At 38.4% G+C, this 23,330-nt stretch overlaps 1 protein-coding gene and 1 non-coding gene across 2 annotated transcripts in view; one reads left to right on the plus strand and one right to left on the minus strand.

Moving 5' to 3' along the window:
- Positions 1-23,330, plus strand: part of Kif27 (kinesin family member 27) — a 115,084-nt gene that overhangs the window by 29,209 nt on the left and 62,545 nt on the right. The window contains exons 6-8 of the mRNA XM_090329471.1: positions 13,800-14,006; positions 22,168-22,337; positions 22,775-22,878. Of these exons, the coding sequence (XP_090185597.1) occupies positions 13,800-14,006; positions 22,168-22,337; positions 22,775-22,878 (481 nt within the window). The remainder of the gene's footprint in view (positions 1-13,799; positions 14,007-22,167; positions 22,338-22,774; positions 22,879-23,330) is intronic.
- Positions 4,623-4,726, minus strand: LOC150064782 (U6 spliceosomal RNA). Its single transcript, XR_016535097.1, has one exon. It is a non-coding gene; the product is annotated as a U6 spliceosomal RNA (small nuclear RNA).

Raw genomic sequence — 23,330 nt, forward strand, 5'->3', positions numbered from 1 at the left:
GCTTAAGTGTGACGTTGGGCTTAAAAAGGAAGAAAGAGAGAGAGTGTGTGACAGAGAGATAGAGACAGAGATCCAGACAGATAGACAGACAGAAACAGAGACAAAGACAGAGACAGAGAAAAAGAAAGGAGAGAAGGAAAGGAAAGGAAGGAATCCATTAGATTCCTTTTAGAGTTGAAACAAATGGTTCCATTGGGAAATTATTCTTAAATTATTTAAATGAGATACATGACGTTATTATTTGCAGTGCTATAGTTTTCAAAGTGGCTGTCTTGATAGGGCTGTTTGGCAAATGGTAACTGTTATCTGTATAACTGTACTGGGTCTTGTTAGAAACTTGCTTTTAAATTTTGTTGTTGCTATATCCAGTGATCGTTGGGGTCAAGGAATGCCATGTAGAGAGTGTGGATGAAGTGATGAGTCTCCTAGAGGTCGGGAATGCTGCTAGACATACGGGAACCACGCACATGAATGAGCATTCCAGCAGGTCACATGCAATTTTTACCATCAGCATTTGTCAAGTTGAGAAAAATGCAGAGGCATCTGATGATGGATCATGGTACTCCCATCGGCATATCATCTCCAAGTTCCACTTTGTAGATTTGGCTGGATCAGAACGAGTAACCAAAACAGGGAACACTGGTGAACGGTTCAAAGAATCCATTCAAATCAACAGCGGATTGCTAGCCTTGGGAAACGTAATAAGTGCTCTTGGGGACCCACGCAGGAAGAGCTCACATGTTCCATACAGGGACGCTAAAATTACTCGGCTTCTGAAAGACTCCCTGGGAGGCAGTGCCAAGACTGTCATGATCACCTGTGTCAGCCCGTCCTCCTCAGACTTTGATGAGTCTTTAAATTCTCTCAAATATGCCAACAGAGCTCGCAACATTAGAAACAAACCCACTTTAAACGTTAGCCCCAAGTCAGATCGTATGGATGAAATGGAATTTGAAATTAAGTTGCTGAGAGAAGCTTTGCAAAGCCAGCAGGCTAGTGTCAGCCGAACTAGCCAGGTCCTTGGAGAGAGCACTCCTGATAAAAACAGGATCCATTTTCTAGAGGAACAAGTAGCTCAGTTACAAGGGGAATGTCAGGGCTACCAAAATTGTATAGAGGAAGCTTTTACCTTCCTGGTGGACCTGAAAGGTGCTGTTAGATTAAACCAGAAGCAGCAAGATCAAATTCAGGAGTGGTTTAACATGACCCAAGAGGTCAGAAAGGCCTTCCTCCCTTCATTCCAAGGAAGCCAGAGCACTGGAGACCTGGAAGAAGGACCACAGCATGTTTCAGTTCTCCAGCTGAGAAGAGAGCTTAAGAAATACCAGGTACTAAGACATTACTTTCATGATAACTTGTGTATGAACTACATGCATTTGAGCAAACCAATTTTAAACGACTGCAGTTAATGATGCTTTTAAGAAGAATTCCATTTACCTTTTGGCTTCCTCTCTTTCTACTCTCTGTTGTTTCTTCTTCATGATTTTTGACTTGATTGGTTTCCCTTCTCCTTTTCATGGTTAAAATATAGTTCCATATGTTCTATGTATTCAATAGATCATGTGTGATATTTTGCTATCAACTTAGAGGGTAAAAGATGTTTTCAGAACCAACCAAGTTTTACTTTATTAAGTTCTTTCTCTGGGTCTATAGTTCTTTAGAAAATATTTCATTCCTTGAGTATAGATTTAATAAACATTGAAATTAATGCATTTGACACTATTTAAGCGATGTAGGAATGGATATGTATGCATAATGCTATGTATTTTTTGAGTTCAAAATAAATTGCCCCATTTACCATTTGAAAAAACATTTATGGCATGAATATTCTGTGTCACAGGGAGATAGTGTGGAACAAGACACATCTGATTCTCCTTTTGTGGCATTTATCATAAGAATCTTTCCTTAAGTAACCTGGTTCTCAATTTCTAAGGTGTCATCTGTTTCATAATATAGGAAAGCACCACTTTCTGGTGCAAAATGGGTTCTCTATACATTCTTGTATATATTAGAAAGAAGCCATTTATATATTATTCTCTATGGTAGCACTTTGCAAACATTTTCAAAAAATGAATAGAAAGCAGATGCAGGTGGCTCACACCTGTAATCCTAGCTACTCAGGAGGCTAAAATCTGAGGATCATGGTTCAAGAAAGTCCATAAGACTTTTATCTCCAATTAACCATCAGAAAACTGGAAGTGGTGCTGTGGCTCCAGGAGTAGAGTGCTAGTCTTGAGCTGAAGAGATCAGGGACAACATCCAAGCCCAGATTTCAAACCCCACAACTGACCAAAAGGCAGTTTCTTTAACCTTTTTCTTTCTTTTTTTTAATGGCCAGTCCTGAGGATTGAATTTAGGGCTTGGACATTATCCATGAGAATTCTTAAGCTAATGCTCTACCACTTGAGCCATAGTACCACTTCTGGCTTTTTCTCTGAATGTGGTACTGAGGAATGGAACCCAGGTCTCGTGTATGCCAGGCATACACACTACCATAAGACTGTGCTCTGGACCCCTAGCCTTTATCTTAATAAAAGGGAATTGGATTTCATATTTGCTTTTAGCAGTTTTTTTAGCATATGTTGTTGAAGTTAGGGTAAAAAATTCAGCCTTATTACACTTGTGTTTGTAGTATTTAATAACTTTTCCAGATAACTAGAAATTTTTCTTTAATTTTTTTCAAGGTTCAAGGAAAATATTCTATTACTTGAGCAGCCTTTTTTATTTGTTGATTTATTTTAATTAACTAATTTTTGCCAGTCCTGGGGCTTGAACTCAGGGCCAACATTCTACCCTTGGGCTTTCTCAAGGCCAGCCCTCTATCCTTGAGTCACAGCACCACTTCTGGCCTTTTATGTCTGTCTAGTACTGGGGAATTGAATCCAGGGCTTCATGCATGCTAGGCAACCATTCTACCACTAGTCCACACTCCCAGCCCATTGTTTTATTTTTTGAGATAGTACCCTGTTAACTTGTCCCAGGGTAGCCTCCAGCTCCAGAATCCTCTACCTTCTGAGCAGCTGGATGACAAGCATGCACTACCATGCTGGCCTAGGAGCAGGGGGGGGGAGAAGAGAGAGAGAGAGAGAGAGAGAGAGAGAGAGAGAGAGAGAGAGAGAGAGAGAGAGAGAGAGAGAGAAAGAGGGAGAGAGAGAGAGGAGAATGCACTCACGCACCTGCACATGCTAGTACTGTTGCTAGAACTCAGGGCCTTAAATGATTGCTTGGTCTTTTCTGTTCAAGATGGATGCTCTACCACTTGAGCCATGCCTTTTTAAACTTTTTGCTGGTTAGTGGTAAATAACAATGTCTTGGATTTGTCTTCCCTGGCTAGCAATCCTCAGATCTCAGGCTTGTTAATAGCGAGGATTGTAAGTGTTAGCCACTAGTGCTACTGGTACTTAGCTTAAGAGATTCTTTTTTCATTGCTATACAGAACTTAATAAGTAGAAATTTCCTGTGTTTACTTGTAGTATGTGCTTTGAAATAGTTTTTGTTTTGTACCTGTACCAGGGCATGAATTCATAGCTTCAAATTATTGCTTGGCTTTTTATCTAACAACTAGCACTGTACCATTTGAGCTATGCTACAAAATTGGGGATAGTCTCGAGTATTTTTCTGCCAGGTGTGGCTTCAGACCTCAATTCTTTTATCTCAGCCTCTTGTGTAAGCTAGGATTACACAGGTAAGCCACCAGTTCTTGGCTGAAATTTTGTTTTTTAATATCAAGATTTGCTGTCTCCACATTTTGAGAATAAAAGATCATTTAGAAAATAAATTGTAGGGCAAGCAATTATTCCAAGTGTTAAAACACATTATTATAAACCTAATAATACCAAGATTATTACTTTTGTAATTTTTGTGTATGTAACTAGAGTTGAACCCAGGGTCTTGTGCATGGTAGGCCTGTGCCTAACCATTTGAATTATGCTCTTTTGTTTGCATTTTGTCCTGAGGGACTAGTCTCACTAGCTTTTCTCAGGGCTGGCCTTAAACTCAATCCTTCTGCATCCATTCCCCAAATAGTTGGGAGTACATATATTAGATACCATGTCTGGTTATTACATTTATTAGCATCACCAGTGAGCTCACAGCTCAAATCCTATGTATTTATTGGAAGCTATCAAGTTTGTAAGTGGCAGAAATGTTTTCTGATTTTTTTGTGTAAAATTCAAGCATTATCATTTCTAGCAACATCAAGTTTTCCTTAAAATGTAAGTCCTCATTTTTTTTTTTTTGCCAGTCCTGGGCTTGAGCTCAGGGTGTGAGCACTGTCCTTGGACTTTCTCAAGGCTAGAGTTCTACCACTTGAGCCTCAGCACCACTTCTGGTTTTTTTTTTTTCTACATATGTGGTACCAAGGAATTGAACCTGGGTCTTCATGCATGCTAGGCTAGCACTCTACCACTAGGCCAAACTCCCTGCCCCATAAGTTCTCATTTTTGAGAAAATGTCTGCACATACTCAAGTCTGAATAGCCATGGTTTATTATTCCTCTAAACTTAGTTTGTTATTCTTGTTACATAGCCCAGGGTGGCCTCTATTTCACCATCTTGTTACCTCAGTCTCCTGAGTACTGCAATTTTATGCATGCACATCTATGCCTAGTTTGTCATTTATTTTTAAATATGGAACACTTCACAAATTTGCATGTAATCCTTGTTCAGGGACCATGGTAATCTCTGCATACTTCCACGTTTAGTGTATGTATTGCCAAAGTGAGCCCCAGTTTGTCATTTTGAAGTTGCTAATGCTGATTATAATTCAGCTGTACAAGTGCTTAAGTGCATTTCCCACATACAGCTTTTCCCACATACAGACTCCAGAGTTGAATTTTTTTATGTCCATCTTGAGGCTTGAACTCAGGACATGGATGCTGTCCCTAAACTTCTTTTGCTCAAGGCTAGCACTCGACCACTTCAGTCACAGCGCAACTTCCAGCTTTTTGGTGGTTCGTTGGAGATGAGAGTCTCATGGATTTTCCTTCCCAGGATGGCTTCAAACCTCAGATCTCAGCCCCCTAAGTAGCTAGGATTACAAGTGTGAGCCATAGGCATTTGGCAAGGTAATACCTTTTTGTTTTAAATTATTTTTTTCTTTCTTTTTTATGAAAGGTAGTAACCATGACTTGCCTCTCTCCTATACAAAATAAGCCCTTCCTTATTACTATAAGAAACTGTTAGGTTGAACTTCAGGATAATACAGGAGTTGGTAAGAACAACCATTTTTCCTTTATCTTGCTTCTTAGGTGGCTGAAATTGGAAGCCCATATTGCCTCCTATTAAGGGGTAGGAAAGTGTTATTTTTTCTCTCTCCTTCTGTTAGAAACTCTAAAATTAAATTTGCTCTAGATTATGCTTTCTAAAGATATTAACAGTCTTGCTGGAAAAGAATAACATGATCAGATTATTCTGGAGAATGCTAAGTGGCAAAAAGCAAAGTTTTCTTTTTTCTTTCTTTCTTTCTTCCTTTCTTTCTTCCTTTCTTCCTTCCTTCCTTTCTTCCTTCCTTCCTCCCTCTCTCTCTCTTTCTTTCTTTCTTTCTTTCTTTCTTTTTTTGCTAGTCATGGAGCTTGAACTCGGGGCCTGAGCACTGTCATTGGGCTTTTCTCAAGGCTAGCACTCTGCCACTTGGGCCACGGCACCACTTCCAGCTTTTTCTATGTATGTGATACCGAGGAATTGAACCCGGGTCTTTGTGCATGCTAAGCAAGCACTCTTACCACTAGGCCAAATTCCCAGCCCTGCAAAGTTTTCTTAATTGTAAGATTTTACAAAACTTGGAAATTGCTAATGAATATTATCAAGCCCAAAGTAAGAGACACGCTCCTCTCCCCTATTTATTGGGGTCTGGAATCTTGCAGGACTAATGATCTCTGGGTACTACTGGATAGCAAATGATAAAAACCACTTATTATTCCACATATTTTTGTTTTGGCAGTATTCCTGGGATTTGAACTCCAGGTCTGGAGCTCTTTCTGGGCTGATTTGTTAGCATCTGAGTTTTGCAGCAAGCCTAGTTTTACTCTGGTTATTTTAGAGCTAGAGTCTGCTGTATTTTTCTGCCCAAGATGACTTCCAATTTCAGTCCTCAGGCTATCAGTCTCTTGAGTGGCTCAGATTACTTAGAGGCATGAACCACTGAGTCTGGCCCTTCCTTTTACAAAGGGAGATACAAAAACAGTGATTAAGAAGGGTGTCTCCTGGATACCGTTGGCTTGCACCTGTAATCCTAACTGCTCAGGAAGCTGAGAGCTGAGGATTTCAGTCAAAGCCAGCCTTGCAGGGAAGTTTGTGAGACTTAACCAACAAAAGTCTGGAAGAAGAGCTGTGATTCAATTCCTAGAGTGCTAGCACTGTGCAGAAAACTTCAGGGACAGCACCCGGGCCCCAGGACCAACACACACACACACAGACACACACACAGACACACACACAGACACACACACACACACACACACACACACACACACACACACGCACACTGCCCAGATGTAATAAGGCTTAATAATTGTTAGCTATTGTCTCCTCTCTCCTATTTATTTATTTGATTACCTGCCCTGTACTTAGGCATGTGAGGTATCAACTTTAGTCTTCCTAGGTAAGAACATATCCCATGGGTCCCTGTGAAGGTAGCTTGGTGAAGTGTGTTGCTTAGGGAGATTACTTGGCAACATGACTAGAGGGCAGCTTGTGTGAGGGACTGTTTTTCTCAGCCCTGCTTCTTTTCTATTAGACAAGCAAATAAGCTTATTAAAAACTTTTTTTTTCTAGTCCTGGGCTTGAGCTCAGGGCCTGAGGACTGTCCTTGGATTTTTCTCAAGGCTAGAACTGTACCACTTGAGCCTTAGCACCATTTCTGGCTTTTTCTAAGTATGTGGTACCAAGGAATTGAACCCAGGTCTTCGTGCATGCTAGGCAAGCACTGTACCACTAGGCCAAACTCCTGGCCCAAAACTTTTTGGCCAAGATGAGATTGTGGGCCATTTCACAAGTGGAATATTAGCCATATTATTGAAAAGGAAGTAGCATTTATTGAAGTTACCATCTCTCATAAATATCTCTAAGGGACTTTGTCATTGGGGTGTGTGTGTGTGTGTGTGTGTGTGTGTGTGTATTTAGACAGGTAGTAGGGCTTGGACTCAGGGCTGGTGGGCTTTATTCTTTGGCTTCTTTTTTTTACTCAAGGTTGGTTCTTTATCACTTTAGCCACATCTATACTTCTGGCTTTTTGCTGGTTAGTTGGAGAAAATATTTCATGGACTTGCCTGCGTAGGCTGGCTTTGAGCTTCAATCCTCAGATCTCAGTCTCCTGAATACCTAGGATTATAGACATGAGTCTTGAGCACCCAGATGATTTTGTTTCCTTTTGTATTTTGAGTACAAGAGTAGACAATGAAGATAAATGTATTGAATAAACATTGAAATAAATAGAAATCAAATAAACCAAAATTATAAAACTTTATAGAATATTTAACTATGCAGAATAGGAGCTAAGTTAAACTTATGAAATTAAAAAATTGCATTTGAATGAGGAACAATTTTCATTGTTGTAGTTACTCTTTATGGTCTTTAATATGGTATACAACTATATATATATATATATATATATTTTTTTTTTTTTTTTTTTTTGCCAGTACTGGACTTAAGCTCAGGGCCTGAGCACTGTCCTTGGATTTTTCTCAAGGCTAGAGCTCTACCACTTGAGCCTCAGCACTACTTCCGGCTTTTTTTTTTCTAAGTATGTGGTACCAAGGAATCGAACCCGGGTCTTCGTGCATGCTAGGCAAGCACTCTACCACTAGGCCAAACTCCCGGCCCTGGTATACAACTATATTATAATACTAAAATACAACTATATTTATAATATGGACCATATTATAAAGACCATTAGGATCGTAAGAATCTCAGAGAAGCTGCCTATATCCTAGGTACTCAGGGGGCTAAGATCTAAGGGTCACAGTTGAAAGGCAGCCTGGGCAGGAATGTCTGTGAGACTCTTTTCTCCAATAAACTACTCAGAAAAAGCTGCAAGTGGTAGAGGGCTAGCTTTCATCACAGAGAGGCTCAGGTCCTAAATTCAAGCCCCACAGTCAGAAATAAACAAAAAACAAAAAACAAAACAACAACAACAACAACAAAAACCCTCCAAGCAAAGGAAGGACTTAACCTAAAGTCTCACTAAACAAGGCTCAGTGCAGGGTCTGATCACTACCATGCTACTTCCAGAAGAGTCACACATGTGCTATGTCTTGGATTAAGTTGCATTTGTAAAGTAAAATATATTTTTGCCAGTGAACCACTCATTCTTGGCTTTGTAGCTTTGTAGTAAAGAGCAGAAACGTTCGATTCAGTTAGGGCCTGGAATTGAATTTTAGATATTGTATCATTTTGGGAAGAGATTAAAATCTCATTGAGCCTTAGGTTTTTTTTTTTATGGAAAGAAATCATGTCAATTTAGGGAGAGTTTCAGATTACAAATTATATGGCATGAAGTAGGCACTTGACAAATAATTTTATGTTTATTCAATTTAAAAATTACTATTATTTATTTTTATTAGTTATGGGGCTTGAACTCTGGGCCTAGGCGCTGTCCCTGAGCTCTCCTGGGATCACCCTACCCCTTGAGCCACAGCGCCACTTCCAATTTTCTAGTAGTTAACTGGAGATAAGAGTTTCATGGGCTTTAGTGCCTGGGCTGGTTTTGAACCACGATCCTCAGATCTGAGCCTCCTGAGTAGCTAGGATTACAGGCATGAGCCACCTCACCCAGCTCCATGAGACTCTTATCTCCAATTAACCTCCAGAAAACCAGAAGTGGCATTATGGCTCAAGTGGTAGAGTGCTAGCCTTGGTATGAAGAGCTCAAGCCCAGGACTGGCAAAAAAAAAAAAGAAAGAAATTAATAAAATCAGATAACTGCATTTTCTTTCTTCAAAATACATCTCTTCATTGTGAAAGCATATAAAAATCCTCAAATATACTTCATTTAAATGCTTGTATTGTAGTGTTTTGTAACTTTTTAAAATTTAATTTAATTTTATTGTAAAAGTGATATTCAGAGAGGTTACAGTTACATAAGTAAGGTAATGAGTACATTTCTTGTTAACCATTGTTACCCTTCCCTCATTTTCTCCCATTTTCCTTCCCCCCAACTTTCCTCCCTGCCAAATTACAAAGTTCATTTCCAACATAGTATCTTGTGATTATCACTGTTGCATTGGTTCACCCTTTGTCATTTTTCCCACCGTTTTATTATTCCCCTTTCCTTCCCTTCCGCAAATCAAATAAATGTATATATAGACAAAGAGTACCAAAATCAAAAAGAGTGACAACAGAGATAAACCAAAGGGGAAAAAACTTCACACAGTACATTGAAAAAATTTTAAAAAGACCTCTTGTTTCCATAACTCTTTGTTTGTTTTTGCCAGTCTAGGTGCTTCAATTCAGGGCCTGAGCACTGTCCTTGGGCTTTCTCAAGGCTAGAGCTCTACCACTTGAGCCACAGCACCACTTTCAGCTTTTTTTTATGTATGTGGTATGAGGAATCGAACCTGAGTTTTCATGTATGCTAGGCAAGCACTCTACCACTAGGCCAAATTCCCGGTCCTGTTCTTAGTTTTACAGTTTGGAAATACCTGAACTTTAAAAACACACATGAGAATCTCATAGCGTTTCTAGCAGACTTGTTAAAAATCTTACCGGATATACTGTAAAATCCTGATAACTAGTTTTATTTATTTTTATCTTTTATTATTGGGGTACCACTAGAGAGGTTACAGTTACATTCATCAGGTAGTGGGTACATTACTTCTTGAACTTTGTTACCCCTTAACATGCTTTTTTCTCCCACTTCCCCTCCCCTTACCCCTTTCCACTCATCTTGGTTTTCCCTTACCTTCCCTTTTTCAAATAAAGAAATAAATGCCTATCTAGTTTTCATATGAAAGTCAAGAAAGCCTTGTCTTTCTGGTAATGAATTGCAAGGGTATAGCAATACTAGGTTCCTCACCTGTTGGGGGTTTTATTTATAAAGAAACCAGGAAAAAAGTTGAAAGGGGAAAAGGAAAGAAAATATGTTTGTTGTCTACCTATGATGCTAATAGTTTCATGATATCATAAGGTTCTCTTGAGTATTGTCCCTGGTGAATGTCATGTTTTCCTTCTTTTCTATGCAGTGTGCTCTGGCTGCTGCTGACACAATATTTAATCAGAAGGAAATGGAGGTAAAGGAATTAAAGAAACAAGTTCAAGAGTTGATACTGGAAAACAAAGGATATATTGTATCTTTGAAAGAAGCACAGAAAGTGAATAGATTACAGGTAGGGTTTCTTAATGTATCTAGTTCTGTAGATATAATACTGAAATAAAACAGTATTTTTAACTTAATTTTTATATTTATCTTTAAGTAATTGTACAAAGGGGTTTCAAAATTCAACATATCAATTTATGAATATAATACACCTTGATAAATGTCACCCTTTCCATGGTTCTTTCCTCTCCCTCAATCCTATCCATCCCCTAAAGCTAAATTATTTGAGAAAAGTTTTATTTTTAGTCTAACTTCTGTTTCAAAAATGAAGATAATTCCTAGAAATTTAATTTATACAGTATATGTTTATATTTTCTTCATTCTTATCCCTTCAGTTGTTTGTGAAGTTAGTACACAGCAGCATATATCACACTTATAATCCAAGCTACTCAGGGACTAAGATCTGGTAGATCAAGGATTGAAGCCAGCCAGGGCAGAAAAGTCTAAAAGATTTGTATTTCTATAATTAACCATCAAAAAGCTGCTCTGTGGGGCTGGGAGTTTGGCCTAGTGGTAGAGTGCTTGCCTAGCATGCACGGAGGCCTGGGTTCGATTCCTCGGTACCATCTACATAGAAAAAAGCCAGAAGTGGTGCTAAAGCTCAAGTGGTAGAGCTCTAGCCTTGAGAAAGTCCAAGGACAGTGCTCAGGCCCTGAGCTCAAGCCCAGGACTGGGGGAAAAAAAAAAAAAAAAGCTGCTCTATGGTCATGATTCAGGTGGTAGAGCAAGAAACTTAATGAACTTTAAGGTCCTAATTTTAAACCCCAGTACTGGCAAAAGAAAAAATAGCTCCCTCCTGATTTTATGTTTGGGCTTTCTCCTCTATGCCTTTGGTCTGTTTCTGTATTCCAGTTACCATGCTCCTTTGATTACCACCATTTTATGATAATTTTTTTATGTGTGTGTGTGTGTGTATGTGTTTGTGTGTCTGTGTATGTGTTCATGCTTCAGTTCTGAATTTGAACTCAGAGCCTAGACATTGTCCCTGAGTTTTTGTGCTAAAGCATAGTGCTATACCCCCTGAGCCACAGCTCCACTTCCAGTTTAGTGTTAATTGTTGATAAAAGTCTCACAAACTTTTCTGCCTGGGTTGGCTATGAACCATGATCTTTAGCTTTTGAGTAGCTAGGATTACAGTTGGTGAGCCCCTGAGCCCAGCTCATATAGTTTAAAAATTGTTTGTTGTTGTTGTTGGTTGTGGGACTTGAACTCGGCCTGAGCATTGTCCCTGAGCTTTTCAGCTTAAAGCTATCACCCTACCCCTTGCGCCACAGCACCACTTCCAGTTTTCTGGTGGTTAATTGGAGATGAGTCTCACAGACGTTAGTGCCTGGGCTGGCTCTGAACCGTGATCCTCACATCTCAGCTTCCTAAGTAGCTAGGATTATAAGTGTGAGCCACTTCACCCAGCTTACTTTCAAATTTATTTATGATAATCCCTTGATTATAATATCTCTAGATGTTCAATCACATCCTGCTCTTACCCTTGACTTTTTTTTCCCCTCCATGCTGGATATCCAACCCAGCACCTTTTACCTGCTAGGCAAGACTCTCCAAACTATGGTTATGTTGTTTGGTTGGTTGGTTTTGAGATAGGGTTTGGTAAGGTACTTGCATTATAGCACAGGTGGCTTTAAACTCATAATTAACTTCCCAAGTGATGGGATCACAGGTATGTAAAATCTCACCTGATTTATATGCCTTTTTTCATTTCCAGTTATTTGTACCTTTTGTACTTTTCTACATTTTCTTTTCTTTGAGCAGTTTTACTAGTGTCTTATAATTTTTTTTTTTTTTTTTTGCCAGTCCTGGGCTTGAGCTCAGGGCCTGAGCACTGTCCTTGGATTTTTCTCGAGGCTAGAGCTCTACCACTTGAGCTTCAGCACCATTTCTGGCTTTTTCTAAGTATGGGGTACCAAGGAATTGAACCCGGGTCTTCGTGCATGCTAGGCAAGCACTCTACCACTAGGCCAAACTCCCAGCCCAGTGTCTTATAAATTTTATTAGTATCTGTCATGTGGATGTAGCTCCTGAGTAGCCCGAATTATATATGAGAGCCACCAGCACCCAGTTTAAGACAGCATTTTTATTGTTCTGTGAAATTTTAGGGATTTTCCCCCTATTTGAACATTGTAGCATATGTGAGTTTGGCCTAGTGGTAGAGTGCTTACCTGGCATGCATGAAGATCCAGGTTCAATTCCTTGGTACCACATACATAGAAAAAACTGAAAGTGTGCTGAGGCTTAAGTGGTAGCTCTAGAGCTAGAGTTTTAGCCTTGAAAAAGCCCAAGGACAGTGCTCAGGCCCTGACTTCAAGCCAGGCAAAAACCAACCAAACAAAAAACAGATTGCAGCCAGAACTTTCTGCATTGGATATATAAATTTTTTTATGGGATACATAAAGTACATATACATATACACATACATACTCATGATAAACAATTTGCTTCCTATTGACTTTTTAGTTCTCTTTCTCCTAGGACTATCTCCTGTCTCCTGCTTTGGGCTTCAGTTTTCACTGAATACAGGCTTTTTAAGAATTTTTAATTTCATTTTTTGCCAGTCCTGGGCCTTGAACTCAGAGCCTGAGCACTATCCTTGGGCTTTCTCAAGGCTGGAGCTCTACCACTTGAGCCTCAGCACCACTTCCAGCTTTTTTTCTCTGTATGTGGTACTGAGGAATCAAACCTGGGTCTTCGCGCATGCTAGGCAAGCACTCTACCACTAGGCCAAACTCCCAGCCTCTGAATAAAAGGCTTTTTACCTCCTGCATTTCATACCAGTTTCTGTCTCCTTTGCTACAACTTCTGCTATCTGTTACTTCTTAGATTTCAATATAATAGGATTCAGTATAATGATAATTAAGTACATTGTTCTAATCATGACAAAACTAGTCACACTAGATTGGTTATTTGAATAGTTTGTCTTCTTTGAATACGAGTTTTTACTTAATATTGAAAAAGTCTTTACCAAATTAGGGATGTAGCTCAATTTTAGAGCACTTGTCTAGTATGTACAGTTAACCACTAGAAATCTGGAAGTGGCACTGTGGCTCAAAGTGCTAGATCACTAGCCTTGATCTAAAGGGCTGAGGAATAGTGCCCAGGCCCAGAGTTCAAGCCCCACAACCAATAACAACCGAGAGAGAGAGAGAGAGAGAGAGAGAGAGAGAGAGAGAGAGAGAGAGAGAGAGAGAGAGAGAGAGAGAGAGAGAGAGAGAGAGAGAGAGAGAGAGAGAGAGAGGAGGGTGGGGAGGAAGGGAGGGAGGGAGGGAGGGAGGGGGGAGGAGAAAAAGAGGAGAGAGAGGGAGAGGTCTTTGTCTTTCAAAACAAGTAGTTGTAAACATCAGTAAGCTAATCTTTGGAACATGATTTGACTGTTATTAAGATAATTGTGATTTTTTGTAACTGTAAATTCATTTTTAATTATAACAAATACATGCACTAAAGTTCTCGGTTTTTCAAATTTTTATTTTTCTTCTACAAAGAATGAAAAAATAATAGAACAGCAACTTCTTGTGGATCAACTGAATGAAGAATTAACAAAACATAACCTTTCCATAACTTGTTCAACTAAGGAAAATTGTGGAGATGGGCCTGATCCTAGAATTCCTGAAAAGAGACCATATACTGTACCCTTTGATGCTCATTTGGGGCATTATATTTATATCCCATCAAGACGAGACTCCAGAAAGGTAAAGTCCAAACATAAGCCTTCTTCTTACTTGGAGATTTAAAATATAGCTAGTACATAGATTTAACATAAACTTATATAAAAAATGATAGTGTGACATGCTGTCACTGTGTATTTGTAACATTTCAGCAGCTTTTTTTCTGTTTGGGTTTATGTTTTTTGGACTATATACTTTATGTGTTGTTCTTTCAATAAAAAAATAAATGAGGACACATAGTATATTTGGAGGAAATGATTGTATAAAAGTCATGTCTACATTTCATCAAGGAGAAAAAGCTACATTTTCAGACATGACTGATAGCTTTATGAACTGTTTTTTCTTCAACAAGGTGAGATAGAGTGAAGGGTATTTCATTTGCTTAAAAAAATTATACTTAGACTGGGTGCTGGCGGCTCACACCTGTAATTCTAGCTACTCAGGAGGCTGAGATTTGAGGATCACAGTTCAAAGCCAGCCTGGGCATGAAAGTCTATAAGACTTACTCTCCAATTAACCACCAGAAAACTGGAAGTGGCACTGTGGCTCAGAGTGGTAGAGCACTAGCTTTGAGCTGAAGAGCTCAAGAATAGCACTCAGGCCCAGAGTTCAAGCCCCATGAACACCAACAAAAAAATACATTTAGGAAGCTGAAATATGAAGCTCATGGTTCAAAGTCAGTCTGGGCAGGAAAGTCTATGAGACCCTTATCTCTAATTAATTAGCAAAAAGCTGGAAGTGTAGCTGTGTCTCAAGTGGTAGAGTATTAGCCTTGAGCAAAACAGTTCAGGGATAGCACCGAGCCCCAGAACCAGCACACACAAAAAAATTACACATATGTGTCATTCATTCTTATCAAGCTGATGTAGTCAAGAGGGAATAGAGATAACATGAGTGAGGTTTAAATTTTCAGTTTTCACTTTCATATTTACAAATGTTTATAGATGGTTATAATGCACACACAGATTTTTCTTGAATAATTTATCAGGAATCTACAGTGAAAACCAATTAGAAGACTCATGGAGTTTTGTTGCTATCTACTTATTTTATGAAAATAAATAATTTGTTTAAGTGAGATCTATGTATTAAATTACAGCTATGGGGATGAAAATCTAAGAAGTAAGTTACATACAGAGAGAGGATAGACTTTGTATTGGGAAGACAGGGATATGAACTCTGATGTATGGCCACAAATACCTTACTAAACTGGAGTGAGCCTCAACCTCCTTACTGTTAGAATGGGCAACCATGTGGTGAGGGTATACAGAGAATTTGCAGGAGAACTGACTCAGTGCCCAGCACAGCGACTGACAGTGCATCCTCATCACGTGTCATGGGTACCTCGACTTTGTCCCATGCCAGATGTTCAGTGAATGAAACAAATGCTATCTTTGACTGTATGCTTATCTCTTCTTTCTTTTCTTCTCCTTTCTATTTTTTGAAAGGGTATTGATTTTGCTGGATAGCAAACCTAGGGCCTTATACAGTGATAGGCAAATGCTTTACCATTAGCTCCATACTCATTCCCACTTATATTACTTTCAGGTGCTTACATTTAAACATAAATGAATAAAAAGATAAATTGTAGGATTCAAATTTCATATCTTATTATTTTATTTAATAACTTTTCATCTGTACTTTAATTTTTAAACTATTGCTAGTGATGTGAAAGGTTCCATTTTTATCCACTCTTTTTTTTTTTTTTGCCAGTCCTGGGCTTGAGCTTAGGGCCTGAGCACTGTCCTTGGAATTTCTCAAAGCTAGAGCTCTACCACTTGAGCCTCAGCACCACTTCTGGCTTTTATTTATGTATGTGGTACCGAGGAATCGAACCCGGGTCTTCATGCATGCTAGGCAAGCACTTTAACCACTAGGCCAAACTCCTGGCCCTTATCCACTCTTTTTTTTTTTTTTTAAATTCACTGTAGGCAAGTCCTCTTAAAATTTTTTTTTTCCTCTATTTTTTTATTGTAATTAGTAAAAGGGTTACATGATATTTGCCAGATAGAAGGTGCATTAATTCACATACATTGATACCCTTTCACATGTGTCTTGGTACCCATTTCCCTCCCCCCCCACACCCCCACCCGTCTTGGTTTTCCCCCCTTCCCTATCAAACTTCAAATATCCAAATACAAATAAATTCAATATATCAGATAACAAAGTGAGATACTATACCAATATGAGATAACCAAGGGACAGCAAAGGAGATGAGAGACAACATAGTACATTAAGGACAACAATCATTCATTATATGGCTTTTGTTTCAATATCCTGGAGGTCCTTTCAATTAGCTTCACATTATATGGCCTTATGTATCCAGATTTTGCTCTATTGCAGATCTCTGCTAGTAGAGCCCAAGGTTTCTATTGATTATGACGAATGAGGGAAACCATTGAGCCTAAGTTCCTTTGAGTCTGGCTTACTTCACTTAATATGATTTTTTCTAAGTCTTTCCATTTCCTAACAAATGGGGCGATGTCATTCTTTCTGATAGCAGCATAGAATTCCATTCTGTACAAATACCACAACTTGTTGATCCACTCATCAACTGAGGGACATCTAGGTTGGTTCCGTATCTTTGCTATGGTGAATAGTGCTGCAATGAATTATCCACTCTTATTTCTTTTTTTGTGTGTATGTATGTTAAGTACTGCTTTGTTCTGGAGTTGTTTTTTTTTCATATATTTTTTATTGTAATTAATAGAAGGGTTACATGATATTTGCCAGATAGATGGTGTATTAATTCCCATACATTGATACCCTTTCACATGTCTTGGTCCCCATTTCCCTCCCCCCCCACCCCTCATCTTGTTTTCCCCCATTCCCTATCCAATTCATTCTTTTATTTCTTAAAAATAGCATTTAAAGTATATTTTTTGCTATATAAACAGAGTTATCTACTTAACTCTCTCTTGGTTGTGATTTATGCCTCATCTCTCTTTGGAGAGAGAGAGCTCAGGGTTAAGTCCTTTTCATCTTTAATTATTTGATGACTTTGACATAGACTGTAACTGGAATAAAGATTTCCACAGTTACTGTTTCAAATTTGCAAATGGTTAGTTTTGTTCTGTTTTTAAAGTTTTCCTTCTGTCCCTAAAAGAGCCCCCCAAGCCACTGAAAGAAGGAAAGGAAGGAGATACAAAAGTGCTAAGTTCACAATTTTGGAGGCTCTCCTGTTCCTACTGTTTGTCCAGAAACCCTGGTCATCCCTCTCGCTTGGCTCATCACCACAGCACCTCTGAAAAAGCAGGCTTGACTGGAAGATACTGCAGAGATAGGGCTGGTTCTCTTCAAGTCCTCTTTGTTGTTCCATTGTTTTAAAAGTAAGGGGAAAGTTTCACATTGAATATAAAAGGTGACTAAGCCAAAAGAGACATCTGAAGTATTGTCTCATTTTCTCATGGATTTCTCCCTTTTTGGAAGAAGTCTAATACTTTCCACCTGTAGTATTTTCTACCTACATTTTAACTCTGTTGTCTTCTTGAAGCATAAATAATCTGGCAAGAAAACATTTTTTTTTCAACTTAAAATACTTTCAGAGGAAATGTGGGAAATGATAAGTTTTAAATCAGTTATACAAAGAATTTTATTATTATGTGGTACTGGGATTTAAGGGCCTTATGTTTGCTAGGCAAGTACTCTACTCTTTGAACTCTACTAAGTTATATCTTATGATCATAATTTGGAGTGCATGTGTGTGTGTGTGTGAGTGAGAGAGAGAGAGAGAGAGAGAGAGAGAGAGAGAGAGAGAGAGAGAGAGAGAGAGAGAATGCAGTGCTGGGAATCAAACCTAAGGGTTATCAAACCAAAATCAAATCTTGACAAATTTAAATATTAAAGAATTTTACTTTCTTAATGTAACTGTGATATTATTAAAACTAATATCCAATATCCATATTAAAAAGGGCATTTAAGAGGAAAAGATTATAAAGTGGTTTATGGTCACAGTTTGGATTTAACAATGATGAAAATCTATAATAAATATCTAGATATCCATAGATACTTACAGAATAGGTAATTTTGTTGATTTTAAGATTGACATCTTTCATGGTAGGATACATTTTAGAGTTAGTAGCAAGTCATAGTTTGATGGCTTCTTTCCTCTATTGGTGGTATGAAAGTATATTTTATTAAGTTTGATAAAATATGGTATTATGAAAAAAGCAGTAGTCAAAATGTATTAGTTTCTATACTTGACATAATTATATAGTAAGAAAACTAACTGAAGCTGCCGGGGCCAGCCAGCAGCGAACCAGGGTTCGCAAATTGGGATTCCTGAAATAGGGGGCAGGGACTAGGAAAAAATAAAAGAGAGACAAACAGATGGGGTTTGGGAGGGCTACAGCCCAAATCAGGAGCCACAGCTTAAGAAGCCTGTAACCCAAGACTATAGCCCAGTTTATTTCAAGTTCTGACCTTAAATACACTTCTTTCAACTAGGGAACTGCCAGGGGCTACATTCCTACAAACAGTATCAAGTCTCAAATTGGTTGAATGAGAAGCTATCAAGTCCCAAACAGGTTAAATGAGAAGCTATTGACACAGCCCAAAATCATGATAAGAGCATACTTCCTTGTGTACTCAGTTGTGCGGGTCCAAGGTCAGTGACCCCAAAGTCACAGTCACTGACCCCACAGTCGGTCCCCAACATGAAGCATTATTATTATTATTATTATTATTATTATTATTATTATTTTACCTGTTATGGGGCTTTACCTCAGGACCTGGGCATTATCCCTGAGCTATATTGCTCAAGGCTAGCCCTCCGCCACTTTGAGCCATAGTGCCACTTCTGGTTTTCTGGCAGCTAAGAGATAAAGAGTCTCATTGACTTTGCTGCCTGGGCTGGGATTTGAACAGTCCAGATCTGAGCCTCCTGAGTAGTGGATTGCAGGCCTGCACCACCAGCTCTCAGCTTAGCTGAAGTAGTTCCAAGGATTTTATATTTAAAACTTACAACCTGCAAACTCAAAAGAGTGAAAATGTTTTTAAAATATTTTAGCTTTGTCCTAAAGGAGTTACATGTTTGTTAAATGACCAAATTTTTGTGCATAACTTGTGCACAGAACAACTTAACACTTGTAAGTTAACAGCCACTGTAATTTTTGCTAAGAGTTTTTCTCTCTTACACAGAGGCTACTTTTTCTCACAGACAAATCATTAGTTTGTTTGGGTTTGTTTTTTAATCATTTCCTTGCCTACGTAATTGATCATGGTGAAGAATGAGCAGCAGCAGAGCTGTGGGAGTCACATTTTGTGGGTGATTGACCGATTCTTTTGCTAGATTCCTACAGAACATACCAACTTCATAGCTACAGAAGTACCAACCATAATTACCTAAACTCTGTACAACTCTCAAACTACAAGGTTAAATATGCGAAAGCCAGACTGGGAAGATGGCTCAGTGGTAGAGTACTTGCCTAGAATGCATGAAGCCCTGGGTACCACATAAACAGAAAAAGCCAGAAATGGCACTGTGGCTCAATGGTAGAGTGCTAGCCTTGATCAACTAAAATGCATCATTAGTGAGAGAAGATTATTTTATTGTTTGGTATTTTAGTGTGGGTATTATACTTTAAGTCAAATTAGGTTACTTTCAGGAAGCAGCCAAGTTGCTCTGAAGTAGCTATAACTCTAGTCTGATTTAGGGGGCACATGATGACTGTTGGCAAATACTTGAAGATAAATAATTAGACTTCAGAGTTAGAGTTCAGAGTTTGTATCAGGAAATGCAAAGAAGAGGTTTGTATTGAGAACCACAAAAGATGACACAGGGGCTTTCTGGATATACTGGGGCACCACAATGAATGTGTTTGAGCAGAGGCTAGATGATAAAGTATTGTAGAAGAGTGTCAAACTTGAGATATGATTGGATTAGATCACTTTTTCAGACAAGGTCTTTCCAGGCTTGTGGCTATGTAATTCTAAGGGAAAAATTGATAGAATTTTTTTAAATTGGCATTTCCTCAACTGAATTGTCAGCTGAATTGTCCTCAGTTGAGTTGCAGAATGCAAAACCCAACACCACAGTAGAAGGTTTGGGGAACCTAAGTGACACAAGAGCCATTGGGATTGGACCGAAACAACTATCAATAATTGTTTAGATGTTTTACATTTTGACAGCTTGGCTCTTTGTGTGTGTGTGTGTGTGTGTGTGTGTGTATGGGGGGAGAGGGAGAGAGATGGGAGGAGGAGGGAGAGAGAGAGAGAGAAAGTATCAGACTGGGGCTTGATTTCAGGGCCTGACCACTTTTTTGCTCAAGGATAGCACTTTGCCACCTGAGTCATATCTCTACTTCTAGATTTTTGGAAATTAATTGGAGAAAAGAATCTCATGGACTTTACTGTCTGGGTTGCCTTTGAACTGTGATCCTCAGATCTCAGCCTCCTGAGTAGCTAGGATTACAGGCATGAGCTACCAGTGTCCAGCTACTTGATTCCTGACAAGTGAAGCCATAAAACCTGTCAATTGTAGGGAAATATGGCTATGCCAGGTACATTATACATATCATATGAGTAATCCTTGAGTTGATTATTTTGTAAAGATCACTCTCACTCATACCTTATTCTCCAGAACTTGGAGGTCATCTTGGAAATGTTAGCCCCTTTCCATCTTGGTGTTAATATGGTAGTTGGTCCCACAGGTACAAAAATGCGGGTACAAAAATCAGATTGAAGAAAATCTTCAATCTCAAGTAGTCTTTTTTAGAAGGGGATAGGTAAAAGTAAACTGATAGACTGCCAACTGATTGGATGACATTGGATTGATGTGCATGAGATACATATTCCATTATATATTACAATTTTATATATTACAATTTTAACAACTTAACAATTTATCAACGGGTTGATAAATTGAGCATTGTAAGTTACTATTATTTACTTCTTCTAAGAAGTCATCTTAATGGCTGGTTACAAAGACATGATGAAAAAGGAAACATGTCATAATTGAACCTAGATAAAAATATGAAAAGCAGTTTGCAATCCAGTTATTGTTTACAAGATCATTTGTGTGTGTGTGTGTGTGTGTGTGTGTGTGTGTGTGTGTGTGTGTGCGCGCATGTGTAACCCTCATGAGTAACAAGGGTTATAGGCATGAGCCACCAGCACCTGGCTTACAAGGTCATATATATATATGTTCCAGGGAATTAAACCAAGGGCTTTGTGCATGCTGGACAAGCAGGCTCCCACTAGGCCATGCTCCCGGCCTTACAAGGTCATTTTTGAGCATGTAACATGCATTTCCTATAGAAATATGCTATGATAAAGAAGATTCCTGCCAGGCACTGGTGCTTCATGCCTGTAATCCTAGCTATTCAGAAGGCTGAGATCTGAGAATTGCAGTTTGAAGCCAGCTAAGCAGGAAAGTCTGTGAGACTCTTCAATAAACTACTCAGAAAAAAAAAAATCCAGAAGTAGCACTGTGGCTCAAGTGGTAGCACTCTAGCCTTGAGCAAAAGAAGCACAGGGACTGAGTCTAGGAACAGAGTTCAAGCACCAGAACTGGCCAAAAAAAAAAAAAAAAAAGATTCCTTGGCTAGCCCCATAAAAGGGTATTATCATATTATATTACTTAAATATATCACTTGGAACATTAATTCAGCTCTAGCTAGCCACTACTTGTTTTTATCAAGTATGACAAAATTTATTTTGATGTTCAAACTGGGAATGTTTGGTCCTGGCAGTGGTAATGATTTCTTCTTCCTTTGGGATTGGATCAGAGCTGGTTTTAGATGTTCAGCAGCAGCCACATAATTTCTCCACTTGTTCTGAACTGGGAATATTTGTCAGGGAGGGCCTTTGCTCAATTGAAAAGCTGGGATAATTTTCATGCTTCTCTCTAGTTTTATTTTTTGCTATTATTTTCTGTAAAGCTGTTGTTGAAAGTATTTTTTCGTGGTTTTCTTTAGTTTTATTTTTGGCTATTCTTTTTGGTAAAGCTATTGTTGGAGTCAGAAGAGCTCTCTAGAAGAGAAAAGGCTGTTTCGATTCTGAAAGAAGCATGAGTCCATGAGGCATCATAATATTGTGAAATTAATTTTAAACTTTTTGTGGAGGTAGCATATTGTCAGTGATTGGATATCTGAAAGTATCTGTCTAGTAAACATTTTGAATAATAGTATCAAACTAGACATTAAAAAACCCATTTCTTTTGTTGTTGGGTGGGGGAATCATTTGCAAGGTCTACTCAAGTCCTCCTATGTACTCTCTGGATCAAGTATTTGCTGGATTTCAATCACGAAGTCAGATGCTGTTGGGTTGTATAGAAGAACAAGATGAAGTCCTCCACTGCCAATTTTCTGATAACAGTGATGATGAAGAATCAGATGGCCACGAAAAATCTAGAATTGGGTATGTGACATGTAGACCCACTTAGTAAACATTATCATAATTGTGATAACAAAATACATTAAACAAATATACGTTACAGGAGATACACTAAAATGTATATGTAGTTTTTATACATATAGTCATATAATATATTATGAAAATAATGTTTGAACCAACATTATCAGCCTTACCATTGAAAATTGAAAAAGCTTTATAAAGCGTTTGTAGTTAATCTAACGTTCAGAGGGCATGTTTTGGATTTCCTGACTTGCTACTAAACATGGTAAATTTTTCATTGGATCCAATATGAGAAACATCATTTTGAAGGATATTAGCATGATTACTCTCATTCCTATAGATTTTTAACATTGCTACTAACTTTGTGGAGATAGAAGTTAAAATAATATAAGAAAACATAAAAAGCTATCTTTGATCTGTATTGTTGTTACTCTTTTTAGCTGTAGAAGTCATCAGTGGATTAAAAAGCCAGCTTCTACTTGTTCTCTTGTTGAGTTGAATGATATTGAGGATGCAACACAAAAGTCAACTTTGGGAAATGAAGGTATATACAGACTTTCTCAGATAATTTAGACTTAATGTTTATGAGCCATTGCTATTTTTTTTCAGTCAATAATATAAGAAGGAGCTGGGAGTTTGGCCTAGTGGTAGCATACTTGCCTAGCATGTGCTTGGTACCACATACATAGAAAAAAAAAAGCCAGAAGTAGTGCTAAGGCTTAAGTGGTAGAGCTCTAGTCTTGAGAAAGTCCAAGGACAGTGCTCAGGCCCTGAGCTCAAGCCCAGGACTGGCAAAAAAAGTAATAATAATAAAATAAGAAGCATCTGGGAAGTGTCACAACTAGAAATTGTTAGAAATGTTTTCTGGATTTTAAGAACTTCTTTTGTATTCTCAATTCAGTAAACTCTAGTTTTTCATTCTTCCTGTTCCTTTGTCCAAGCTGTATGTGTGTGTTTTATTTAGTTTTTACTAAGAGATGATCACTATCTCAGAGC

Source organism: Megascapheus bottae, chromosome 3 (assembly GCF_031878675.1).
Source record: "Megascapheus bottae isolate mThoBot1 chromosome 3, mThoBot2.hap1, whole genome shotgun sequence".
NCBI lineage: Eukaryota > Metazoa > Chordata > Mammalia > Rodentia > Geomyidae > Megascapheus > Megascapheus bottae.